Source organism: Sander vitreus, chromosome 10 (assembly GCF_031162955.1).
Source record: "Sander vitreus isolate 19-12246 chromosome 10, sanVit1, whole genome shotgun sequence".
Taxonomy (NCBI): domain Eukaryota; kingdom Metazoa; phylum Chordata; class Actinopteri; order Perciformes; family Percidae; genus Sander; species Sander vitreus.
Window position 1 is genome coordinate 13,331,928 of NC_135864.1, and position 19,624 is coordinate 13,351,551.

The 19,624-nt window shown below is 38.9% G+C and overlaps 2 protein-coding genes across 2 annotated transcripts; both read left to right on the forward strand.

Moving 5' to 3' along the window:
• The first annotated feature begins 1,377 nt into the window (after positions 1-1,377).
• Positions 1,378-8,118, forward strand: tspan6 (tetraspanin 6). The gene is made up of 8 exons (XM_078260318.1): positions 1,378-1,621; positions 4,303-4,491; positions 4,578-4,652; positions 4,781-4,876; positions 5,226-5,381; positions 5,841-5,924; positions 7,241-7,325; positions 7,547-8,118. Exons 1-7 carry the CDS (start codon positions 1,535-1,537, stop codon positions 7,307-7,309), a joined length of 756 nt encoding a protein of 251 aa, XP_078116444.1. The 5' UTR covers positions 1,378-1,534; the 3' UTR covers positions 7,310-7,325; positions 7,547-8,118.
• Positions 8,119-9,902: 1,784 nt separating this feature from the next.
• Positions 9,903-11,693, forward strand: mid1ip1l (MID1 interacting protein 1, like). The gene is made up of 2 exons (XM_078260319.1): positions 9,903-10,030; positions 10,423-11,693. The coding sequence occupies exon 2, from the start codon at positions 10,518-10,520 to the stop codon at positions 11,010-11,012; it is 495 nt and encodes a 164-aa protein (XP_078116445.1). The 5' UTR covers positions 9,903-10,030; positions 10,423-10,517; the 3' UTR covers positions 11,013-11,693.
• The last annotated feature ends 7,931 nt before the right edge of the window (positions 11,694-19,624 follow it).

Below are 19,624 nucleotides of genomic sequence, written 5' to 3' on the forward strand. Positions count from 1 at the left end.
AATACAGATCGTCCATTCAGAAGAGATCATTTATTATCACTGATAGACAGTATAACTTATTGTGATACATAGTGATTATACATTCATGATTTCCCCTGATTATGACACTCATATAATCCTCATCCTCAGCCATTCCTTATGGGAATAAGGTTATAATAATTATGTATAATATCCTGTATTTATACATAGGCCTAGCACTTTACAAAAACAAGTAGGCACAAAGCGCTTCAAATAGGCCTACATAAAAACAGAAAATACAGTGTGCAATTAGGCTACAAAATAGATCTCATAGGTTTCGTGTAATATATGTCTATTGTCCACTTACACGATTTAATGTAGGCCTATTTTGTTTTGAAAGTGTCATCCCATGTAGGCCTTAATTTAGTTAGAATATGCCCCACAGGCAGCCTAAAATATAAAATAACCCATGCGATGTAATGTAGGTTACATTACATTATGTAGTCCATTCAACTGTGTCACATCACCAGAGGAATAATGCATTTTATCATAAAGTCAGATAGCACGAGACAGGAAATAATGCTAGTGCCCTCAAAATAAAAGCATACATTTGAGCGAGGTTGAAAGACTTGGTGATAACTGTGACTCTAAAACATTAAGCAAGGGCTGTGTCTGAATTGGTTGAAAGGGATTATTTCTAGATTGGTGGGGACAAAATGGACCCCAATTTAACCTTGAAAAGAAAGAAAACATACTCATGAGTAAAAACTTTATCCCTAAATGTTGTTTTAGAAGGTTCAATTGTTACGATCACATTTAAAGTCAGAATTGTAAGACAGCAAGTCAAAAACTAGACTTGATTCAAAATTATAAACTAGTGAGCCAAATCTTTATTTATTTATTTCATGATTTGACTTTGGCCTTCAGCCCAATTTTTAATTTACTAGGCCTACTGGTATCTCATGATTTGATTTAGCAAAATGATTAGATTTCCTTAACCAAATTTATGAAATTCTGAGTCATTTTTTTAACCTTTTGATTTGAAATTATGAGATGTTAAGGCTTATGTCTTACACTTTTGACGTATTTATCATTATTTTTGATTTAGGCCTACCTCAAGTACATTAGCTATTATAATCTTTAATCAAGCTTAACTTTACATTAACATAATAGGACAGTTTTGAAGAGAAAACCCCACTAAATATTCCTCCTCACATTCTTCATGTGTGTATTTAAAATAATAGTAACGTTAGTGTTTTCAGTTGGTGATAATTTTGAAAGCTGTATGTTGCCGTTTTATTTTGAAAGATATACACGTTTGTATTTTATTTTGAAAGCCGAGTTTGACGGTAATATGTTAATAAATATAGTTAAATGTCGCTGCTGACTTGACCATGGACTGTTTTAAGCTCTTTTTTTCCTTTTAGGAAAATGAATCTGGGTTAGTGACGACACTTCCCCCTCTCCTCGGATTTATCCCTGAAGTTTTTTTCTCTCCCTCTCCTACCCTGGCGTTGTGAAGTCAACTTTTCTCTCTCTTTTTTTCCAGTATAAAGTAAAAACAGTAACTTAAACCATGTCGCCGCCGTCTCGACGGCTTCAGACGAAGCCAGTGATTACCTGCTTGAAGACTTTCCTCATTTCCTACAGCCTCATATTCTGGGTGAGCTGCATGTCATGTAAGGGGGGTCAACGACAACAAGCTAAAGGAGCAACAATGGGCTAAAAGCGGCGGTGCCAACGAGGCTAACGTACTTTCCTCGGATGACGACAGGGTCTCGCACACGGAGTTAAATATTTAAAGTAATATCCTCAAGTTAAAGTGGAGCTGGTTTATGTTGACATAAATAACCACTTGTTGAAAATGTACCGACCGTTGGAGCAGATGTGTCCAGTCAGATTTAGCAACGTCCCAGTGTCCTGAAAACAGCCGTTAGCTATTTTCTGTCCCTGATTTAGAAAAACATTTTATCTACAGTTAACTAGCTACAGTGAAACTTAGTTATTAGTTGAATATTGTCAATTGGAGGTTAGTTGTATATGGTCAATTGAAGGTTAGATTTAACAATAATTATTGTTTCACAGTCCAACTTAATTATAACGTTACGTTAAACTGCAACGATTAATCGATTGACAGAAAATGAATCGTAGCTATTTTGATAATCGCTGATCACTTCGTTTAGTCTTTTGTCAAGTTAAAATGCAGTAAAACTTTTTTACAGTTAGGCTACATCATTTCATGTAAAAAGCTAATGTTGGGGCTGCAATTAACAAAGCCATTTTTTTCATGATTAATCATTTAGTCTATATTATATAATCTATACACATTTGAGAAGCTGGAACGACAAAATTTTTCTATGTGTTTTTAAGGAAATTACTTAAGACGATATGTTACTTATCAAAATAGTTGCCTATTCATTTTCTTTTGTTTGACTAATCGGTTAATCTACTTATTGTTGCAGTTGACATAACAGACTATGAAAACAGAAATTTTCTTTAAAAAAAAAAGCAACATTTAAATAATTATTTATTGCTTCATTGTTACGTTTTTATTTTTGGAAACTATTCTTCTATATGTTGAAATATATGCTTGCCTGTAGGCAGAATTGACAACTTTTCTAATGTCCAGCTGTGGGGAAAAAAGATAAAAACATTTGCATTCCATCAGATTCTAGTGTCCAGCAGTTCTGCTTTTATGTTAGTGTAAGGTAGTTTGGGAAAGTATTAGTGTACAACTCACATAAAAACTATATGTTAGGCTAGCAATTAATTGGAGTTTATTAATTGGATTGGTTCATAGGGATTGGTTTAGCATCAACACTCTATTTCTTCTAATATTAATACAACGTTGCATAATTCATTCTAAGAACCTTTCCAATTTCCTATAGCCCAAGGCAACATCTTCAAATGTGTTGTTTTGTCCGACCAACAATCCAAAATCCCCAAATAATCAGATTTATTAATTTTATTGTCACATAAGACAAAAAAAAAAAAAAAGATGCAAATCCTCATATTGAGACGAGAATGTTTGGTATTTGTTCTTGGAAAATGACTGAAAGATAAATTGCTTATTAAAATAGATACATTTTCTGCCAATGGACTTGTCAGTTGTCAGTTTCTGTATTCTTTAACAAAATAATTAAATAAAACAAGACAATAATGGCTAGAATAATTTATAATGAAAATAACTGCGTTTGGAATGTATATGTATAAATGAATTCTGTTGAATGATACAATGACAATAAAGGCATTCTATTCTAGTTCCAGCCATTATTACATGTAAGAAAAACAAGCTTGTCTGGAGAAGAAAATGAGCAGTTATCGTTGCTCCCCCAGTTAATCTTTGTACTGAGCAAACAGCCATCTCAGGCCGCTGCTGCTGCTAACACAAAGTTCAGGTCAGTGCTTTTATCTGCCAATTTATTGCTCTTGGGTGGTTGAGCTGATGCTTCCCCTCAGGCTAATGACTTATGTGGGCAGTCGTAAATGAAAAAGATGTTGAGATGATTCAACCTCAGGCTGAGGCTAGTAGGGTATAATAAGTGTGTTTTTACTAAAATGTTGACAGGTAAATACATAATCTGCAGCATCTGAATCATGTAACTATATAATATATGGTGATTGTGAACAATATTAGGGGTTATTTCTGTTTTTACTCAATACATATGTCACACACGTGTGTCGGAGCTCCAGCATACCCGTCTAATTCATCGGCTTCTCTTCATCTGCATTCCCTCCACTGAGAACAGATTTACTAAAGGAAATCAATAAGGGAAATTGTTTTTCCTGGATTCAGCCCATCATGGTTCTTCATTAAAAGATCACCGGTAAAACCCCAAAACCCAGTGAAACTTAATACTTTTAGAGCTGTATTGCAGAGTGTTTTAACCCAAACAAAGTTTTTCTTAATTTTTGTTACCCAAAAGTCTTTGACAGAAAAAACTAAATACTGCAGATTGATAAATTAATAATTTATTAGAATTGTATTGATCCCCAGTGGGGAAATTACAATTTACACTCAGGTCTTATACATGCACAAATGATGAGATGTCAGTGAGTGAGCTACGACTGCTGGACAGGCACCCTGAGCGTTTTGGGGGGTTCAGTGCCTTGCTCAAGAGCACCTTGGCAGTGCCCAGGAGGTGAACTGGCATCTCTCCAGCTACCAGTCCACACTCTGTACTTTGGTCTGTATGGGGATATAATTGATAATATATAATAATAATTGATAAAATGCTACTAAGCTCTAACTGTACCAGTGTGGTTTTGAGCCTTTAATCTCAGGTTTTGGCCCTAAAAAAGCTCTTTGATGTCAGAGCTGACTCTCCCTGCTGTCGTCTTCAGTTCACAGGCGTGATCCTGCTGGCCGTTGGCGTGTGGGGGAAGGTGAGCCTGGAGGCCTATTTCTCTCTGGCCTCTGAGGAGAGCACCAATGCACCATATGTCCTCATCGGGACCGGAGCCATTATTGTTATTTTTGGCCTGTTCGGTTGCTTTGCTACATGCCGCGGCAGCCCATGGATGCTCAAACTGGTCAGTAAAGGTGTAGTAAAGCTTCCTTAAATATTAACTTCAGGTGTGACCTTGTTTAATTGTTTTCATCTTATTTCGTCCTTCAGTATGCCATGTTTCTGACCTTGGTGTTCCTGGCTGAGCTCGTGGCCGGTGTCTCAGGCTTTATTTTCAGACATGAGGTGTGTTACTTGTCCAAATCATTTTTTTTTATTTTTTTTAAATGGATCACGTCGGCTCACTAAAATATATATATATATATATATAAAATATAAATTAATAATAATGTACTTTGTTTTGAATTCACCAGATCAAGGCCAAGTTAGGCGTTGCCTATAAAAACGCGGTGAAGTCCTACAATAGCACAGACAGCAGCAGCATTGCAGTTGACGCCATCCAGAGGACTGTGAGTGGGAGGTTTTCCATTACGCTAATGGTGTTACTCTTATCTGACTCTTTGTGTCTCGCTGTAAAAACCAAAGAACTGTTGTTTATACAAAAACAGAGAGCAGAGAAGTGCTGCTCTCTGTGCGTTGAAACTTTTAAGCATGTTGCTTGTGTCACTGCAGGTGTTTTTCGAATAGGTGATCCAAAACATCTGCAGTGATGTCATTCATGGTATTGGGACTGGACAATAACTAATATCCGCCTATTTTTTTTTCATTATTAAAAACACTTTTTGACCCACTTTTCTTTTGCATAAATACATTTTTACTACATTGTAATCATTTTGTTGCTGGCTTTTTTCCATTTAGTTGCATTGCTGCGGGGTGAACAATTACACTGACTGGAATGACACAGATTACTTTAAAAAGAATGGCATCCCTGCCAGCTGCTGTAAAGACAACACCAACTGCTCACCAGAGACCCTGAAAGACCTCGACAAGGCTGGGAAAGAGGTGTACACAACAGTGAGTTCACAGCCTTATGACGTTTTCATACGCAACGCAAATATTTGTTTCATCGTGGTGTCAACAAACTGTTACACCACTACTACACATTTGTGTAGTTTAAATTACTTTAAAAGGGCTGTACTTGAAATGCTAAAAAGCGGGCTGGGATTGCCTCCACACAGCTCTCAATACGTGAAATAGTTAAATGGAGACGTTTTTTCACAGGCCACATGCACGTGCGTCAAGACCAGCTATCAAAACTTCATACTCTGCTCAGGATGCCATTACTCCACTATATATTTATTTACACAGCAAATATTTGTTTGATTACTATATTGATGTTTTGAATATCGAGTACAGCCCCTTTTAAGTTCCTTTTAAGGAACAAGCAGGGTAATCAGTTAGCTCAAAAACTGTCTGACTCATTGTGTAGACAGCTGTAAAAGCCTCTTTATAAAATGTATTTTTCTGCTGTAGGGCTGTTTCTCACGGGTGACCCATGTGATGGAGTCCAACCTGGGAATCATCGCAGGGATTTCTTTTGGGATTGCATTCTTCCAGGTAAATCACATGTTCTTTCAGATACTTTGTCTTAGAACAATTGGGACCATGCTGCACATACAGTTTGTTTATTTCCAATATTATATCTTGTTTTTTTAGCTTTGGTTATGGAAACATTTTACTCACAACTTTAATTTCTGAGATTTGGGGATGAAGTGACGCAGACAACAAAGGAGTTTAGTTGGGCAACATCTGGACAAATGACTTTCTGTCCAGGGTCTACAGATAAAAATTAATCTTTCGGTCATTTACATTAATATTTATTAATATGCACTGTCCCTGTTAAATAGACTAATAAGTAAATAAAATAATGGGAGCAGTCAGCCAACCAGACATATTTGAATAGTTTTGGGGGTGCCCTGGTGGCCTAGGGTTTTAAGAAACTGACCATTATTCAAGTCTGTCGGAGGAACTTTGTTGCATGCCATTCATCCCGGTCTCTGTCTCCCTTCATTTCCTTTCTGCTCTATATGACATACTATCTCACAAAGGCAAAAAATATTTACAAAAAAATCACCTTGTACAGTCGATGCTGCCTCACTTTTGAATATGCTGCTAGAGAGGTAGTTACTCTTTTAAGCGTTTGATAATTTAGAAATCTGAATTGTTTACATCCATGTTTACTTGCCATCAGTCTTCTTCTTCCTTGCCTTTGCTGGCTCATAGCTGCGTTTCTTCTCCATTTTTTTCTTATCAGTCACATCCTTGTGTGAGTGCAACAAGAATACACAAAACTCATAAAAACATTCTTCCATGGCAGTACTAATGGTCAGAAACTCCCCAGAGTACCTTTTTAATTAAACTAGTGCACTGTATTTAAAATCTCAGTTTACTGCTTACTATAGAATAAACTGTCTATTATATAGCGAGTAGTGAACAAGTTTTTCACAGCCTAGATAATAATAATGATAATGACTGTAAAAACTAATGTGACCACATCAACATATTGACTATAATCAACCATGACATTGTGAAACTAAGTATAGCAGGTCAAAGTTAAACAAGATAGTTGCTGTGCAGAATCATATAATATTTAACAGCTGGTAATAACTCATCTGTCACCTTTTGTTTTCGCTTTGAAAAACGGTCATTAAAATGTAAAGTTATTTATAGCCTGTCTGAGCACTAATGTGGTCGCTCTATGCACGGCTGTATGTGCAGCTGACAGAGTGACAGTACCTGCAGTTCTCTGCAGTTAAGTTATACAGTGAAATGTTTCTATAACTGATTAAAAACATGATTTTAAGATTAATTTGGTTTGTTTGGAATTGTCTGTTTTGATAAATCTATATTTTTATGAATGCGTTTTCTCTCAGCTCATTGGGATATTCCTGTCCTGCTGCTTGTCTCGATACATAACCAACAACCAGTACGAGATGGTCTAACAGTGTCCTTCCACAGGTGAGACTTGTTATCGTCAAAGTTATTAAATATTGGGGAGTTAACTGTTCTGAACTGTTGTTCCTTGGTGGAAGACTAAATCATGTGCAGATTGTATTAAGCACAAATTGTGAACTCTCCCACCCAAGAAACTGCTGCAGTGATTTAATGATCTAATGTTCAAATGAGAATACAAATTAGCTGCTTTATGCCAGTGTCTAACAACCTGTCTGTGTTTGCAGGTCACTGATGGGCAGCTCCTGATGCAAATTGAGTTGAAAGAATTGCCTGTGATTTTATCATTGTGTGCGTGTCATAGTTGATATTATTTTAGAGAGGGAAAAACACTCATAGCTTCTTCTTTTTACTCAGTCTCACCAGTGACAAACGAGCAGAAGGAAGATTATGTAAAAGAAATCCAAAAAGGGACGTTATCTACAGTGTAGTTTGACCAAACATTTAAGGGACCTGGACATTTTGGAGATCATTTGTTACTCCTGCCTGAGATTTAATTAGGGATTTCTTTCGAGCGTAGATGTAAACTTTCATTTGAGTTAAATAACTCAACCAATTGTCAACATTTCCATTTCTTGTCTTTGTGTAATGCAGTTGCCTTATTTTGTAATTTTGCTAAAAAGTTAGTCTGTAGCTAAGCAAAAGAAATCTAGACAATAAGCTGATAAATGTTAATGAGCCTTACTGAATACTAAGGCCAGTATTGTTGAAAGCCCAGTGTTAAATTGTTATTCTTTTGTGGATGCATATGAAATACTTGGAGAAAAAATAAAATAAAGATGAAATTTAGTATCTTTAACGGTGTGTGTGTGTGTGTGTGTGTGTGTGTGTGTGCGCGCTTGGGGTCCTGGATGCATCTCAGGATGTGTCTGTCCCAAAACTGTTCGCTTCTACGTTCGTCTGAAAATATGTTAAAATATTCTGGTAGGAGATATTTTGCAGACAAACATGACTCAATTATTTTGAAGGCCCAAAATAACTGATTCATGTTTGTCTGCAAAATATCCATACAGAATGCAACATGTGAAAGGCATTTAGTTTCTCTTTTAACTTTAGCATAATATTTAAGGATATAACATGGATACCAGTAGTTCAGATGCTGTGCATTGTTAGTATGAATTCATTTTGATTATCAGGTTTATTTCACTCAGTTACAACATTCACATTTCCAGTCACCTTTCTGTAATGCTGCCTTTAAAATAAGATACTAATCTAAAGCAGGATATGTCAACCACAATTCACACAATCTAGGCTATCACAATATTTATATACCAACAACACATGCATTAATTGTCATATTCTGCCATAGATGGAAATAGGGGCCTGAAATGATAGGCTTTGAAAAGGAGACTGTAACACTGGGTTTTGTGATGCACATTTGTGAGTATGAACCCGAAAGTGAGGTAGCAAAGGTTTTTCTGACTTATTAGTCTTTGATTTCAAGATTTATGTTCAAATCAGTTATTTAAATGATTGACAATAAACATGGCATGTTGTTGTATTTCCCTTTATTACCACCAAAGATCATTCGGTAATATGGTGGTGTTGATGTTAACAAAATAAATCTCAATACAGTTGAGAGGCTAAATAAACTTCTACCAAAGGCCCACAAAAGAAATGTAATGGGTCACCAGATGATGCACTAATTTCAAGTTTTAAAGTATTTTTTTTAATTTTATTTAATCGTTGCCTTTTTTCTGTAAATTAATGGATAATTGTTCCTCCACAAGCTTCTTAAAATAATCAAACTGAGGAAAAAAAGACTCTTTGGCTAACTGAATTTGTTTTGCCTTTGTTTTGTATACTCTACTGTCCTGTCTCATAGACGGGAAAATCACAGGTGTAACTAATAACTTTAATGATGCTCTGACACTGCCACGCCTCATCGTTAATTAACTCCATTAAATCCACCTGTGCTGCTCAAAATGTCTGCTGCTGCTTTCTCAGCACATGCAGATGAACCTGAAAGATTTATGTTAAAGGGGGCTAGTGGAGCATTTTCAAACTAAAACTCGGGTAAGACCAACAGCTTCATTTAAAGTAAGTCGAGATTGTAGTGGGATATGAGTATTGTGTATAAGCTGTTGTGGTTGACAGGTTAATATTGTAAAACAATGATTGGTGTCAGTGGTGAGGAGTTTCTGTTCAGACATGCGCGAGAAAGCAATCCAGCCACCAGGTGGCAGAGCTGTGTAACATAATGAACAGAGGCAGCTTGTGAGACCTGAGGTAAAAGCTAACAATACTAATTTAATTTCAACGGGAAACTTTGCATTATTTCATGTTTTACAACGGGTAAACACACCTGGTAAATTACATACCTGGCGGGACAACGTGCATCCCTGTGCAAGCTTGCTCCAAGCTACCTAGAAAGACGATAAACCTACATACATAAATCTGGAGGAAAAATAATTGACCGGCAGCTGTAATCTGACGTCTGATTGGTAAATTTTGGATCAGATGCTCGGGAGGTCCGCCTACATGCTCCATGCTGACCAATCTGCTCGGTCGAAAAAGACAGTGGGCGGACTTTAGTCTTTTTCTTCAACCCCCAACCCGGTTTCTCCGGTATAAAAGCGGCGTTAGCTGCCGGTCTGTTTAGGGAAATTTTTACTTTCCTTCACGGCCGGTGGTGTGTGGAGCCTGAGAAGACTTGGTTTTTACAGCCAGCACGCCAAGAAAGATTTTCCTCAGGTTACCCCGTGGTTCAGGTCAGTCTATATCCTCCATATTCAAGACCTCTGACGCGTATTTAGGATTTTAATATCAGGAAGTCAAGGTCATATTGATGTGAGTCGGGTGCTATACAATGCGGCAAAATGAAGGCGATTTATTCAGGCAGTAGGTTAGTGAAAATGCTGTTTTTTTTTTTTTTCATGCCAAGTCAGGTTATGCTCTGCGGAAGAGGGGGGGGGGGAACCGCCTCTGTTTCATCATTCCTGTCTAGCTGCACCCTAGAGTGTGTGCGGTTAACTGGTTGCCTTGTACCCACGTTGATGAATGTGTAAAACTGTGTTTCGAAAGTGCACCAGGCCTAGATTTGGCTTTGTTTTTGCAGCATCTGATCAATCTTTAAGGCATCCTCATGTTTCCTCTCTTGCAGATCAGCCACCTCTCTAAAACACCAAGCAGCTCTGCCTTAAAACCACCACCTGCCAGCTCTACACTGTAACCAAGCCCCAACATAAAGCCTTCAAAATGATGCAAATCAACAGCGACTCCGCCAGCAACAAGCACTCCCTAATCAACGTCATGCACCGCTTCATAGCAGCTGCCAACAACATGGATGAGACCATCATGGTGCCGAGCCTGCTGCGAGACGTGCCGCTGGAGGAGCAGGCGGCCAGCGTGATGGAACCCAACAACAATAATCATGAACCACCGTGTCCCATCAAGCAGAGGGACATGTACGAGCACTACCTGCTCCTCAAGTCCATAAAGAATGACATGGAGTGGGGTCTGCTGAAGAGGGAGATGAGCAGCGGCGCCAGCTTCCTGGAGATGGCGGTGAAGCAGGAGGAGCAGCAGCCGGTCACTGGGGACCTGCTTCTCGACGAGAACTCAGACCTGGAGAATCAGTTTCACTATCACCTCAGGGGACTGTTTGGAGTTCTGTCCAAGCTCACATTGCAAGCCGACCACCTCACCAACCGGTACAAGAGAGAAATCGGAGGCGGAAACTTCATGAGATAGAAGTCCCTACAGTCCGTTCCCCCCCCCCACACCCCCGGACTGCTTGACTTGCACAATGGGATGTGTTAAGAGGGCCACCCCCATCTCTTAATAGATCTCAATGGACAGTGAACTGACCAGGGTTACAACTTTATCACTTCTTTCACTCCTGAGTAGTGACACTCCAATTTCTCCCCTACCAAAAACATACCTGAAACCAGTGATGCCTGCACAGTTCCCTCTGCCTGTCTCAGTGCAGATGTTGACGCTGTGCGTGGTGGAGGTTTATTGAATCTTGTTCCCCAGGTCCAGTTGAAGCGCAGCTCTGGTTTATGAGAAACTTGTCCTCCCTGTTTTTTTTGTTTTTTATTTCAAGTTTGAACATGACTTTGTCACCAGATTGAGAATAAAAGGTTTCTGACTGTAGGAGAAATTGAATGCTGGTTATTCTGTCCCTCCTTTTTAAAATTGTTTAACGCTGAGCTGAAGGGCTCTTAAATCTTTCCTCTTGGTATTACTCTAACATGGTGTGCCTTGACTTTTTGTATATCCTCATGCCCTGTTCAGTTACTTCCCATTGTCTTGACTGCTTAAATAGTTCATCAAGATGTTCATAATGAAATGATTCTTTTGTTTGTCCTTTTGGATATTTCAAATTTTATATTGAAGCAGTATAACTGTAATAAATTGGGAACTTTTGAAGTTTGCGTTCTTGTTTGTCCTAACAGGAAGGATGTTGAGGTGTTGCTGCCATTTCCTCTTAGTAGCTCAGTTGGAAACGTAAAGCTGCACAGGAATGTTTAATGATGCATTTTGACATGCCCTAACTTGGAAACTACAGTTACTTGACTGCCTGTTACTTCATGTACAGCAAGTTTGGCAGCTTTATATGTTGCTGTTGAAGATCTGGTGCTTTGCTGAGGATTTAACAAAAGATGTGGAGGTCATGGCTCAACATATTTCACATCATTCATGTTGTGCTAAGGCAAATCACTTGCAAGAACATCCTGCAGCTTGTTGAAGCAAATATTTGATTTGTGCCTACAATACAGATGCTACTCAGTCCCAGTACCTTATCATTTTTAAGATACCTGTCAAAGTATTGCAATTAATCTCTTTATGCATATTTCAGCTTAAATATAATTGTACATATTGTCACATTAAAGTGTGGTGTAACAAACTCCTCACTGTACAGCCTATTCTATTTGCCATGTTAATCTAATTGACATTTACAGTCCCCTAGCAACTCTAAACGGTGGGATCAACGACTAAAACAGTTATAAAAGCCGTAAAGTGCATTGACCCTTAAGAAGTGATAAGACTTTAGTTGAGACAAACTTGATTAAAAAGAAGTGGCAGAGAACATTATCTTTAAAACCTCTGCAGGAGTTTGTCAAGATTTAGAGGATATCTATCACATTTCTGCTGCTTTGTCCCATTGAACATGATAGTGGCGTATAAATGAAACATTAAATTGATATGTTGTTCAAACTGGTTGCTCCCTACATGCTGCCAAATATATCCATCACTGAGTAAAACCTTCCCCTTAGCAACAGCCCCACCAAGAGCAGCCAATCCGGCCACAAAGGTTGTTTTTTTTTCCCCCTCTCAAAGGCACAGCGGTGATTAAGAGATTGCTGTGTGACGAAGGGCATCCAGTAAGCGAGTGGAGGGCAGACATGGTCAAACAAACTGGTGCTCCTCTGACCAGCAGCGGTGAAGCACGCCCGGGTTTGAGAGTTTGCATAAAAAGCGCTGCATGTGCTGTGTTGCGAGGTTGCGGTCCTCTTTTTTTTTTTCTTTTTTTTTTCCTCTCACAATGGGCCATACAAATGCTGCAAATCAAAATGGCTGTGCTGGTCAGGGTGCCTCAACCCACTCAGATAAACTGGGTCAACCAAACTGGTGACAGCTGGCCAGACAGTGAATGTGGAAAGGAATGGGGGATTCTACTCTTAAAATAGTTTAAACTAATCTAACTGAAATCTAATCTTCGATTCTCGAGAAAGTTGCAAGCAACAATACTGGAGGCCAAGCAATCAGCCCATTTTAAACACTGCACTAGTCTACAAAATATAGCAATGAAATGAACATATTTTTAGTCATTTAATGTATTATTGAGTCTGAACTTCAAGCAAAAGCTTAACATTTTAGGAAATCTGCGTATTTTTATTTTTTTTGCCAAGAAGTAGATGAGAAGATTGATACCGCTAATGTCTATTGAATTTGAAGCTACAGCCTGTAGCCAGTTAGCTTAGCATAAATACTAGAAACAAGAGGAAACAGCTACCCTGGCTCAGTCCAGTGGTGACAAAATTTCCCTACTAGTGCCTCTAAAGCTCACCAATTAATACAATTTCACACATCTTGTTTGTTTAATTTGTACAAAAACCAAAGTGTAAAAACAACAGTTTTTTTTAAAATTCAGAGCAGTTGCTAGGCAACCAGTGGAGGCTCCAGGATGTTTCTGCTTCCAGCCAAGAAAGAGTCCAGCGGCACACAATTCTTCAGTTCCTGTATGAATTACACAAATTAGATAAAATGTGTTAATGAGTAAGCTTTAGAGTTTACCTTCAGACAGATTCAGGCTAGCTGTTTCCCCATGGTTTCCCCCTGTTTCCAGTCTTTATGCTAAGCTAAGCCAACCAGCTGCTGGCTAGGGCCTTATCTTTAACAGACAGATATGAGAGTGGTATTAATATTCTTATCTTACTTTATTCCCATTAGACTATTCATTTAACACTATGAACTGTCTTAACCACTGGTTATATTCTTCTGGTTTTAAGAAAAATATGTTTTGAAAGCTAATTATATATGACAGTAAATATTATTATCAGATATTTCTGTAGTGAATTATCCTCAAATATATGTTTCAAAGTTCTATTTTCCATTGCATCTGATGCATGCACCTAACCAAATCTCAAAGGGCTTGAACCATGACACTGATATTCTGTAATACAGCTCCGACTGCCGGCATGCACAAGTCTCCCAAGTTACGTTAACGTCTTGAGAAACCTGAGAGAAAATCGTTGCAACCACTCAGTATATTGCAGGATTGAACTGGCTCCAGAGTCGAGAGGACTGGAGGATCCATATATATATATATATATAAGTCCATATTCTAAAATGGTGAATATGTTATCTGCTTATGCTTATGGCTTTGTAAAATCAGAACCTTAATGTAAACAGTTGTTCAGATGTCTGATATTTTTATCAGTGCTGGTGTGTCGTAAGGGTTTTTGGGTTCAGTGCAATGTGACAGACAAATCTTGGGACATAAGAGACATTTGGTGTTGAAAGGCCTCTTAAAGCTCTGTGTGGTTGGCAGATCTTTGCCCCAACTCGCCTGCCAGCATGATGCTGCGTGATCACAGACTTGTCTGGCAACACAGCGTCTGCTGTCCCTTCTACAGCAGTGATCTGGTTCACCTCAGCTGCACTGTCTGTAGCTCAACAGCAGTAAAGCTCTTACCTGACAGGGATAAAGCCCCAGACAGAGCAGAGATGATTACTTTATGAGGCCGGTCAAGCTAACCTGATACAGGTGATGTCTAAAGGTCAATAATGTGATACTATTAGGTTTATACCTTTTTAGCAGTGCACTTACAGCACCAATGTCTGCCTGGCAGCCCCACCTACACCCTGTTGCTATTATCTGCTCTTTTCTATGGTAACAGCACTGCTCCCTGAGTAAACACCTGAGTGCATTCACTGTGTTGTTTGCTTTAATGTCCAGTCACATTTCAGTTAACCAGTGAGTAAACTGTGGAATCAAACAAAAGAGACAAATATTTTAGGATACAACAAAGAACACATTTGCTTAATTTAAAGAAGCCGCCGGACCAGCAGGCATTTAACTCACTGGCAGTGGTGGAAGTAGCATAACTAGACTATAAAAATACTCCATTACGTGCAGACGTTATGCATTCAACATTTACTAAAGGTACAAAGATATAAGCTGCAAACTGTAATTAAAGTCAAAGTAGGCAACAGAATCAGCGTTATATTCTATCATTGGATCGTTATTACTGATGTATTATGTAATGTAAGCAGCAGTTTTAGCTGGTTGCAGTGGAGCTAAGTTTAACTACTTTACATGTAATAGTTTAATCTATAACATTGTATTTTATCAGCTGAATATACACAGAGTAGCACTGCATTAGGTACACATGTACAATAAAATGTAATCTAATACAAAAAAACATTAGAAACTATTTTCAATCTAATGTAGTTAGATACAACCTCACTAGTAAACACATCTGTGATCAAATATTGTAAACTCAAGGTTTACTTACAAGCTTTTTTCCAGAGCTTTTGACCATATCTTATAGAATTTGCTCTGGTGGCTAGTGTGTGAGACCTTGAGTTTATTATGTTTATTCACACATGTATTTTCAAAGTAAAGATTGAATCTCCAACATAGAACAATATTTCCTTCTAGAAGAAGCATAACACGGTAAATACTCAACCAAGTAAAACTTGAAGGGGGCCTCCAGCTGGTGTTTAACTTGGTGTCAAGGTAACTGTTGCTTGTGATTAACAGGTTTCTTGTTGTGTAATGTGATGTATGCAGCCCGCATGCGGTGGAGTCAGCGTTGCTAGGCGTTGCCATGGGTGTAAAATTGTCCCATGTGAAAGACGGTGAACCCCACATCATATGCACAACACAGACTTACAATACGCTGCCTTGTTGTGCTGCAGAAGTAATGAGAACCAGCACGCTCCCTGATGTCATAAACATTTCTGTGTGTTCAACATCTAACTAACTGCACAGGAGCAGAAGAAAACATCTGTGAAGAAAACAGAGTTCTTTTTTACGTAATTCCTGTGAAGATTACATTCATAACTCAGAGAGTCTCTCCTCCAGCTATGCATTATGTTATATAATGATAAAGTAATATTCATTTTTCCAGTGTTCAATTTAGTTAATAGAAAGTGTCCTTGTTTTTGTTTAGCAATAATAAACTGTTAACCATTATTAATTCTTACATTGATTATTCAGTGTAATATAATACGTACTTCTAAGTAGCCTACAGCCATGGTTGGATTATGAGAAAATGGGTCCCTGGACACAGAGGTGCAAAAGGCCCCCCACCACTCCTACATAGGAGCAAGACTGAAAGACACAAAAAACGTTTTGTATCTCTTTGTTCAATGTCATTGCAGTAATTCTTTGTCTCTCTGAACACTCAAAAAGGAGCCATTCTGCATGACAATAACTTTTGATACTTTAAGTAAATGTTGCATATAATAGGCCTACTTCCACCACTGATGTTCTCAACAGCCATTAGCTACTATTCCTACATTATTGTTTTGACATTTGAACAAGCCCTCTCTATTAAACTTTGATTAGGGCACACAAGATTACAACTTAAAATCAGTGACTGGTCTGTCCAGTCTTTCAGCTTCTGATTACCCTCAACTCTTTTGTCTTGTCAGCATGGAGGAACAGACATGAAGCCTGGAACACCATGTTCTCTTTTAGGCGGAGGCCTTTCTACTGAACCCCTGCTACAACACAGAGGCACACCCCCCCCCCCTCCTGCTTTTTCCTCGACTTTATGGTTACACCTGGTCCAGACTGATAGCTTTGCATTCTCTAGTTTTGGGAAAACAATCACTCTGTGTGTTGTTTGGGTTACAAAGGGCTTCCTTGCTGGTGAAAGTTAGTCCTCTGGAATGGGAGGAGAAAATACTGAATTCACTCAGAGCACAATGAGGCCTGTTTTGTTTTTTTTTCACAGAAGAAAACCCATCTACCCACAGTGTTACACTTGCAAACCCCACAGAACTTGCCACTCTGCCATCGCTGGTGAACACTACACCAGGATCTGCATGTGTGGGCTCCGTGCAGAACATTTAAGGGAGGGATGAATGAGGTTATGCAAGAGGCGAGTGGGTGTGGAGTCCAGCTGGAGCAGCTCACAGCCTGATAGTGTCTCTGAGAGCGAACAATCTCCTCAGCCTTGTGTGCTGCTCACACACACTAATGTGCTGCTAATATAGGTCAATGCAGCCTTCTGTCATGACATGCACACATGTATACACACACACATATAGATTCAAGATGGGGTTTTAAGATGCTCTGTATGTTTTTCTTTGTATGTATATTTTTCCAAAGATGAGATCTCTGTAAGCATTTTGCAGTTGTGGTAGAAGCATTAAGAGCTTTTATTACATGACAATGAGTAAAACAAATAGCAAAGAAACACTTTCTGATCAGCAAAATGTACTTAAAACATCAAAAGTAACTTTTACTTTATACATTAGACAGCAATGCCCCCATTCAGAGTGTTATATTTAATATATAATAATGCATCACATTTTAGAAGTTGTTTAAATGTTTTTTATGTAAAACCTTTATGTAACTATAGCTGTCAGATCAACGTAGTGGAATAAAAAGTATGATATTTACCCCTTAACTGTAGCGAAGTAGAAGTAAAAAGTAGAAAATATATACACTACTTTCCACCACTATATGTCTATACAGCAATGGCACTCTGCTCCTCAATTCTTCAATTTACTGTAATTATCAGGTAGGTGATAACCATCAGGGTCATCCTTGCAGCTGAAGTCCTCTGGTCTCAGTGACACGGTCAGCCGGTACAACAGACAGAGAAAGACATGAGGTCTCTGCAGGTCAGTGTTTATGTCCATCTCTAGCCGGTTGCTGCATTTAATCAAATCTGCAAGACAATGGCATGGCTGTGTGTTTGTGTGTGTGTGTGTTCACTAACAATAACGCCCTCTGTTGTCAGTGGAGCTATTGGAAACCACTACAATTCACAGAAAACACAGGAATAAGATTTCCAACATTAGAGTGTTTGTTTGCAGCTAAAGCTTTGTCTTTTAACGAGAGGGTTAGTACTTTTATCATTGATTTTCTTCACTGGTAGGAACCCGACGTGACGTCAAGTATGATGTGAGACAAAGAACAGTGAAGTGGTCTTGTGTTGTTGTTTTTTTTAAGATTAGTTTTTGGGCATTTTTAGGCCTTTAATTGACAGGACAGCTGAAGACGTGAAAGGGGAGAGAGAGGGGGGAATGACATGCAGCAAAGGGCCGCAGGTCGGAGTCGAACCCTGGGCCCGCTGCGTCGAGGAGTAAACCTCATAGACAGTATATAATGGACCGATCCCGTTGCTGTGGACGGAGACCAGTGAAGGATATTAGCAAGGGGTTAAGCGTCTCCTCACAACCCGAACCTCCTATGGCGCCATTTTGATGCTACCAAGCCATCACCTCCCGTTAGCATTCCATTGACTGCCATTCATTTTGGCGCCACTTTGACAGCGAATAACTTTACATCTGAAGCGTTTAAAGACTCTATTTGTCCATTGTTTATTTCTAAAGAAACACGACAATGTATAAAAGGCTCCATTACCTTGTACCTCACGTTGTGGCTCCGTAGCAGGCGTTTTTGTAAAAATAGGCTAACAATTGTGTCATATTTTACATTACATTACATTTACATTATTTGTGTCCATGTTATCTCCTTACATATACCTACGCTCTCCGTCTCTGCAAGATTGGGAATGATTGAGATTTCTCTTGGCACAACTACCAGAAGACTTATAACTTTCAGACAGGTTGCTCACGTCACATTTACGTCGTCTCTCTCAGTTGGAGGCTGCGCAGTAACGTTCAGCCATCACCGGAAAAGTGCTTCTAATGGCCTTTGCTGGTCTCTGTCCAGAGCAACAGGATGTGTTGGTGCATTCTTATATACTGTCTATGGATATTAGAAGCACCTTTCCGGTGAGCGCTGAGCGTTACTGCGCAGCCTCCAACTGAGAGAGACAACTTTAAACTTGCCCAAGACAAGTTTAAGGCACTTCCGCATTGGTTGCACTTTTCAGACCCAGAAACTCAGTCCATTACTTTTTACAGAGTTTCAACTGACAATCCAACTCCTGTAACAGCTAAAACGGCAACGCCCATACAATATTTATTATGCAACTAACGACTCAAGTGCTTTCATGTCAGCTGATATTACAGTTGCTTTCATCTTGTACACTTGACAGCTGACCGTTTTCTTTCAGCTCTGACACTTCAACTGACTTCCCTCAGCTTTAGTGCTTCAACTGCAATTTATTTCACATGCAAATAATTATATTTACGTATCCAAATCTTTTCATGATATTTGCACCTGCAGTTTTCAGCGTAGACCTCCTCGTTTATTGTTATTTAACCTTCATGTGGCTATAAATACAAAGTGCAAATAATTCAAATCAGATTTCATTACTGTGTCTGGGCAATGGGTTTCTGAGAGATGTTGGATAAATACCAAAACTAACTCAGATGTCTGGACAAGGTCAACCTTCTTTCCACATAGTGAGGGCCGATGCATGACAGCGTTATTTTCTCCTCCCGCGTTATATTTAGAGCTGAGGGGTTGAAACCATCGAGCCAGAGCAACGGACGGTCACTAGATATCTTGGCATTAATATGAACAAAGAACATTTAACATCCTTTCAAAGCAGTGCTGCAGCTTGTATGATCTAGCAATGTGTTTTAATGCCATAGACAGACATTCAACAGACTCCTGCAGACGTTCCTGGCTGTGGAGAGAGAGAACACATTCATCTAAAACCTGCTGATCATAACAAAAGAGCTCTGTGTAGTCTCACGGG

Bases quoted from the DNA above. Each gene is read 5' to 3' on its own strand.
- tspan6 (XM_078260318.1), top strand. From the start codon at position 1,535: ATGTCGCCGCCGTCTCGACGGCTTCAGACGAAGCCAGTGATTACCTGC. The intron at 4,653-4,780 runs GTGTGTTACTTG...TGAATTCACCAG, and splicing joins GCTTTATTTTCAGACATGAG to ATCAAGGCCAAGTTAGGCGT. The intron at 4,877-5,225 runs GTGAGTGGGAGG...TTTTCCATTTAG, and splicing joins TTGACGCCATCCAGAGGACT to TTGCATTGCTGCGGGGTGAA.
- mid1ip1l (XM_078260319.1), top strand. From the start codon at position 10,518: ATGATGCAAATCAACAGCGACTCCGCCAGCAACAAGCACTCCCTAATC.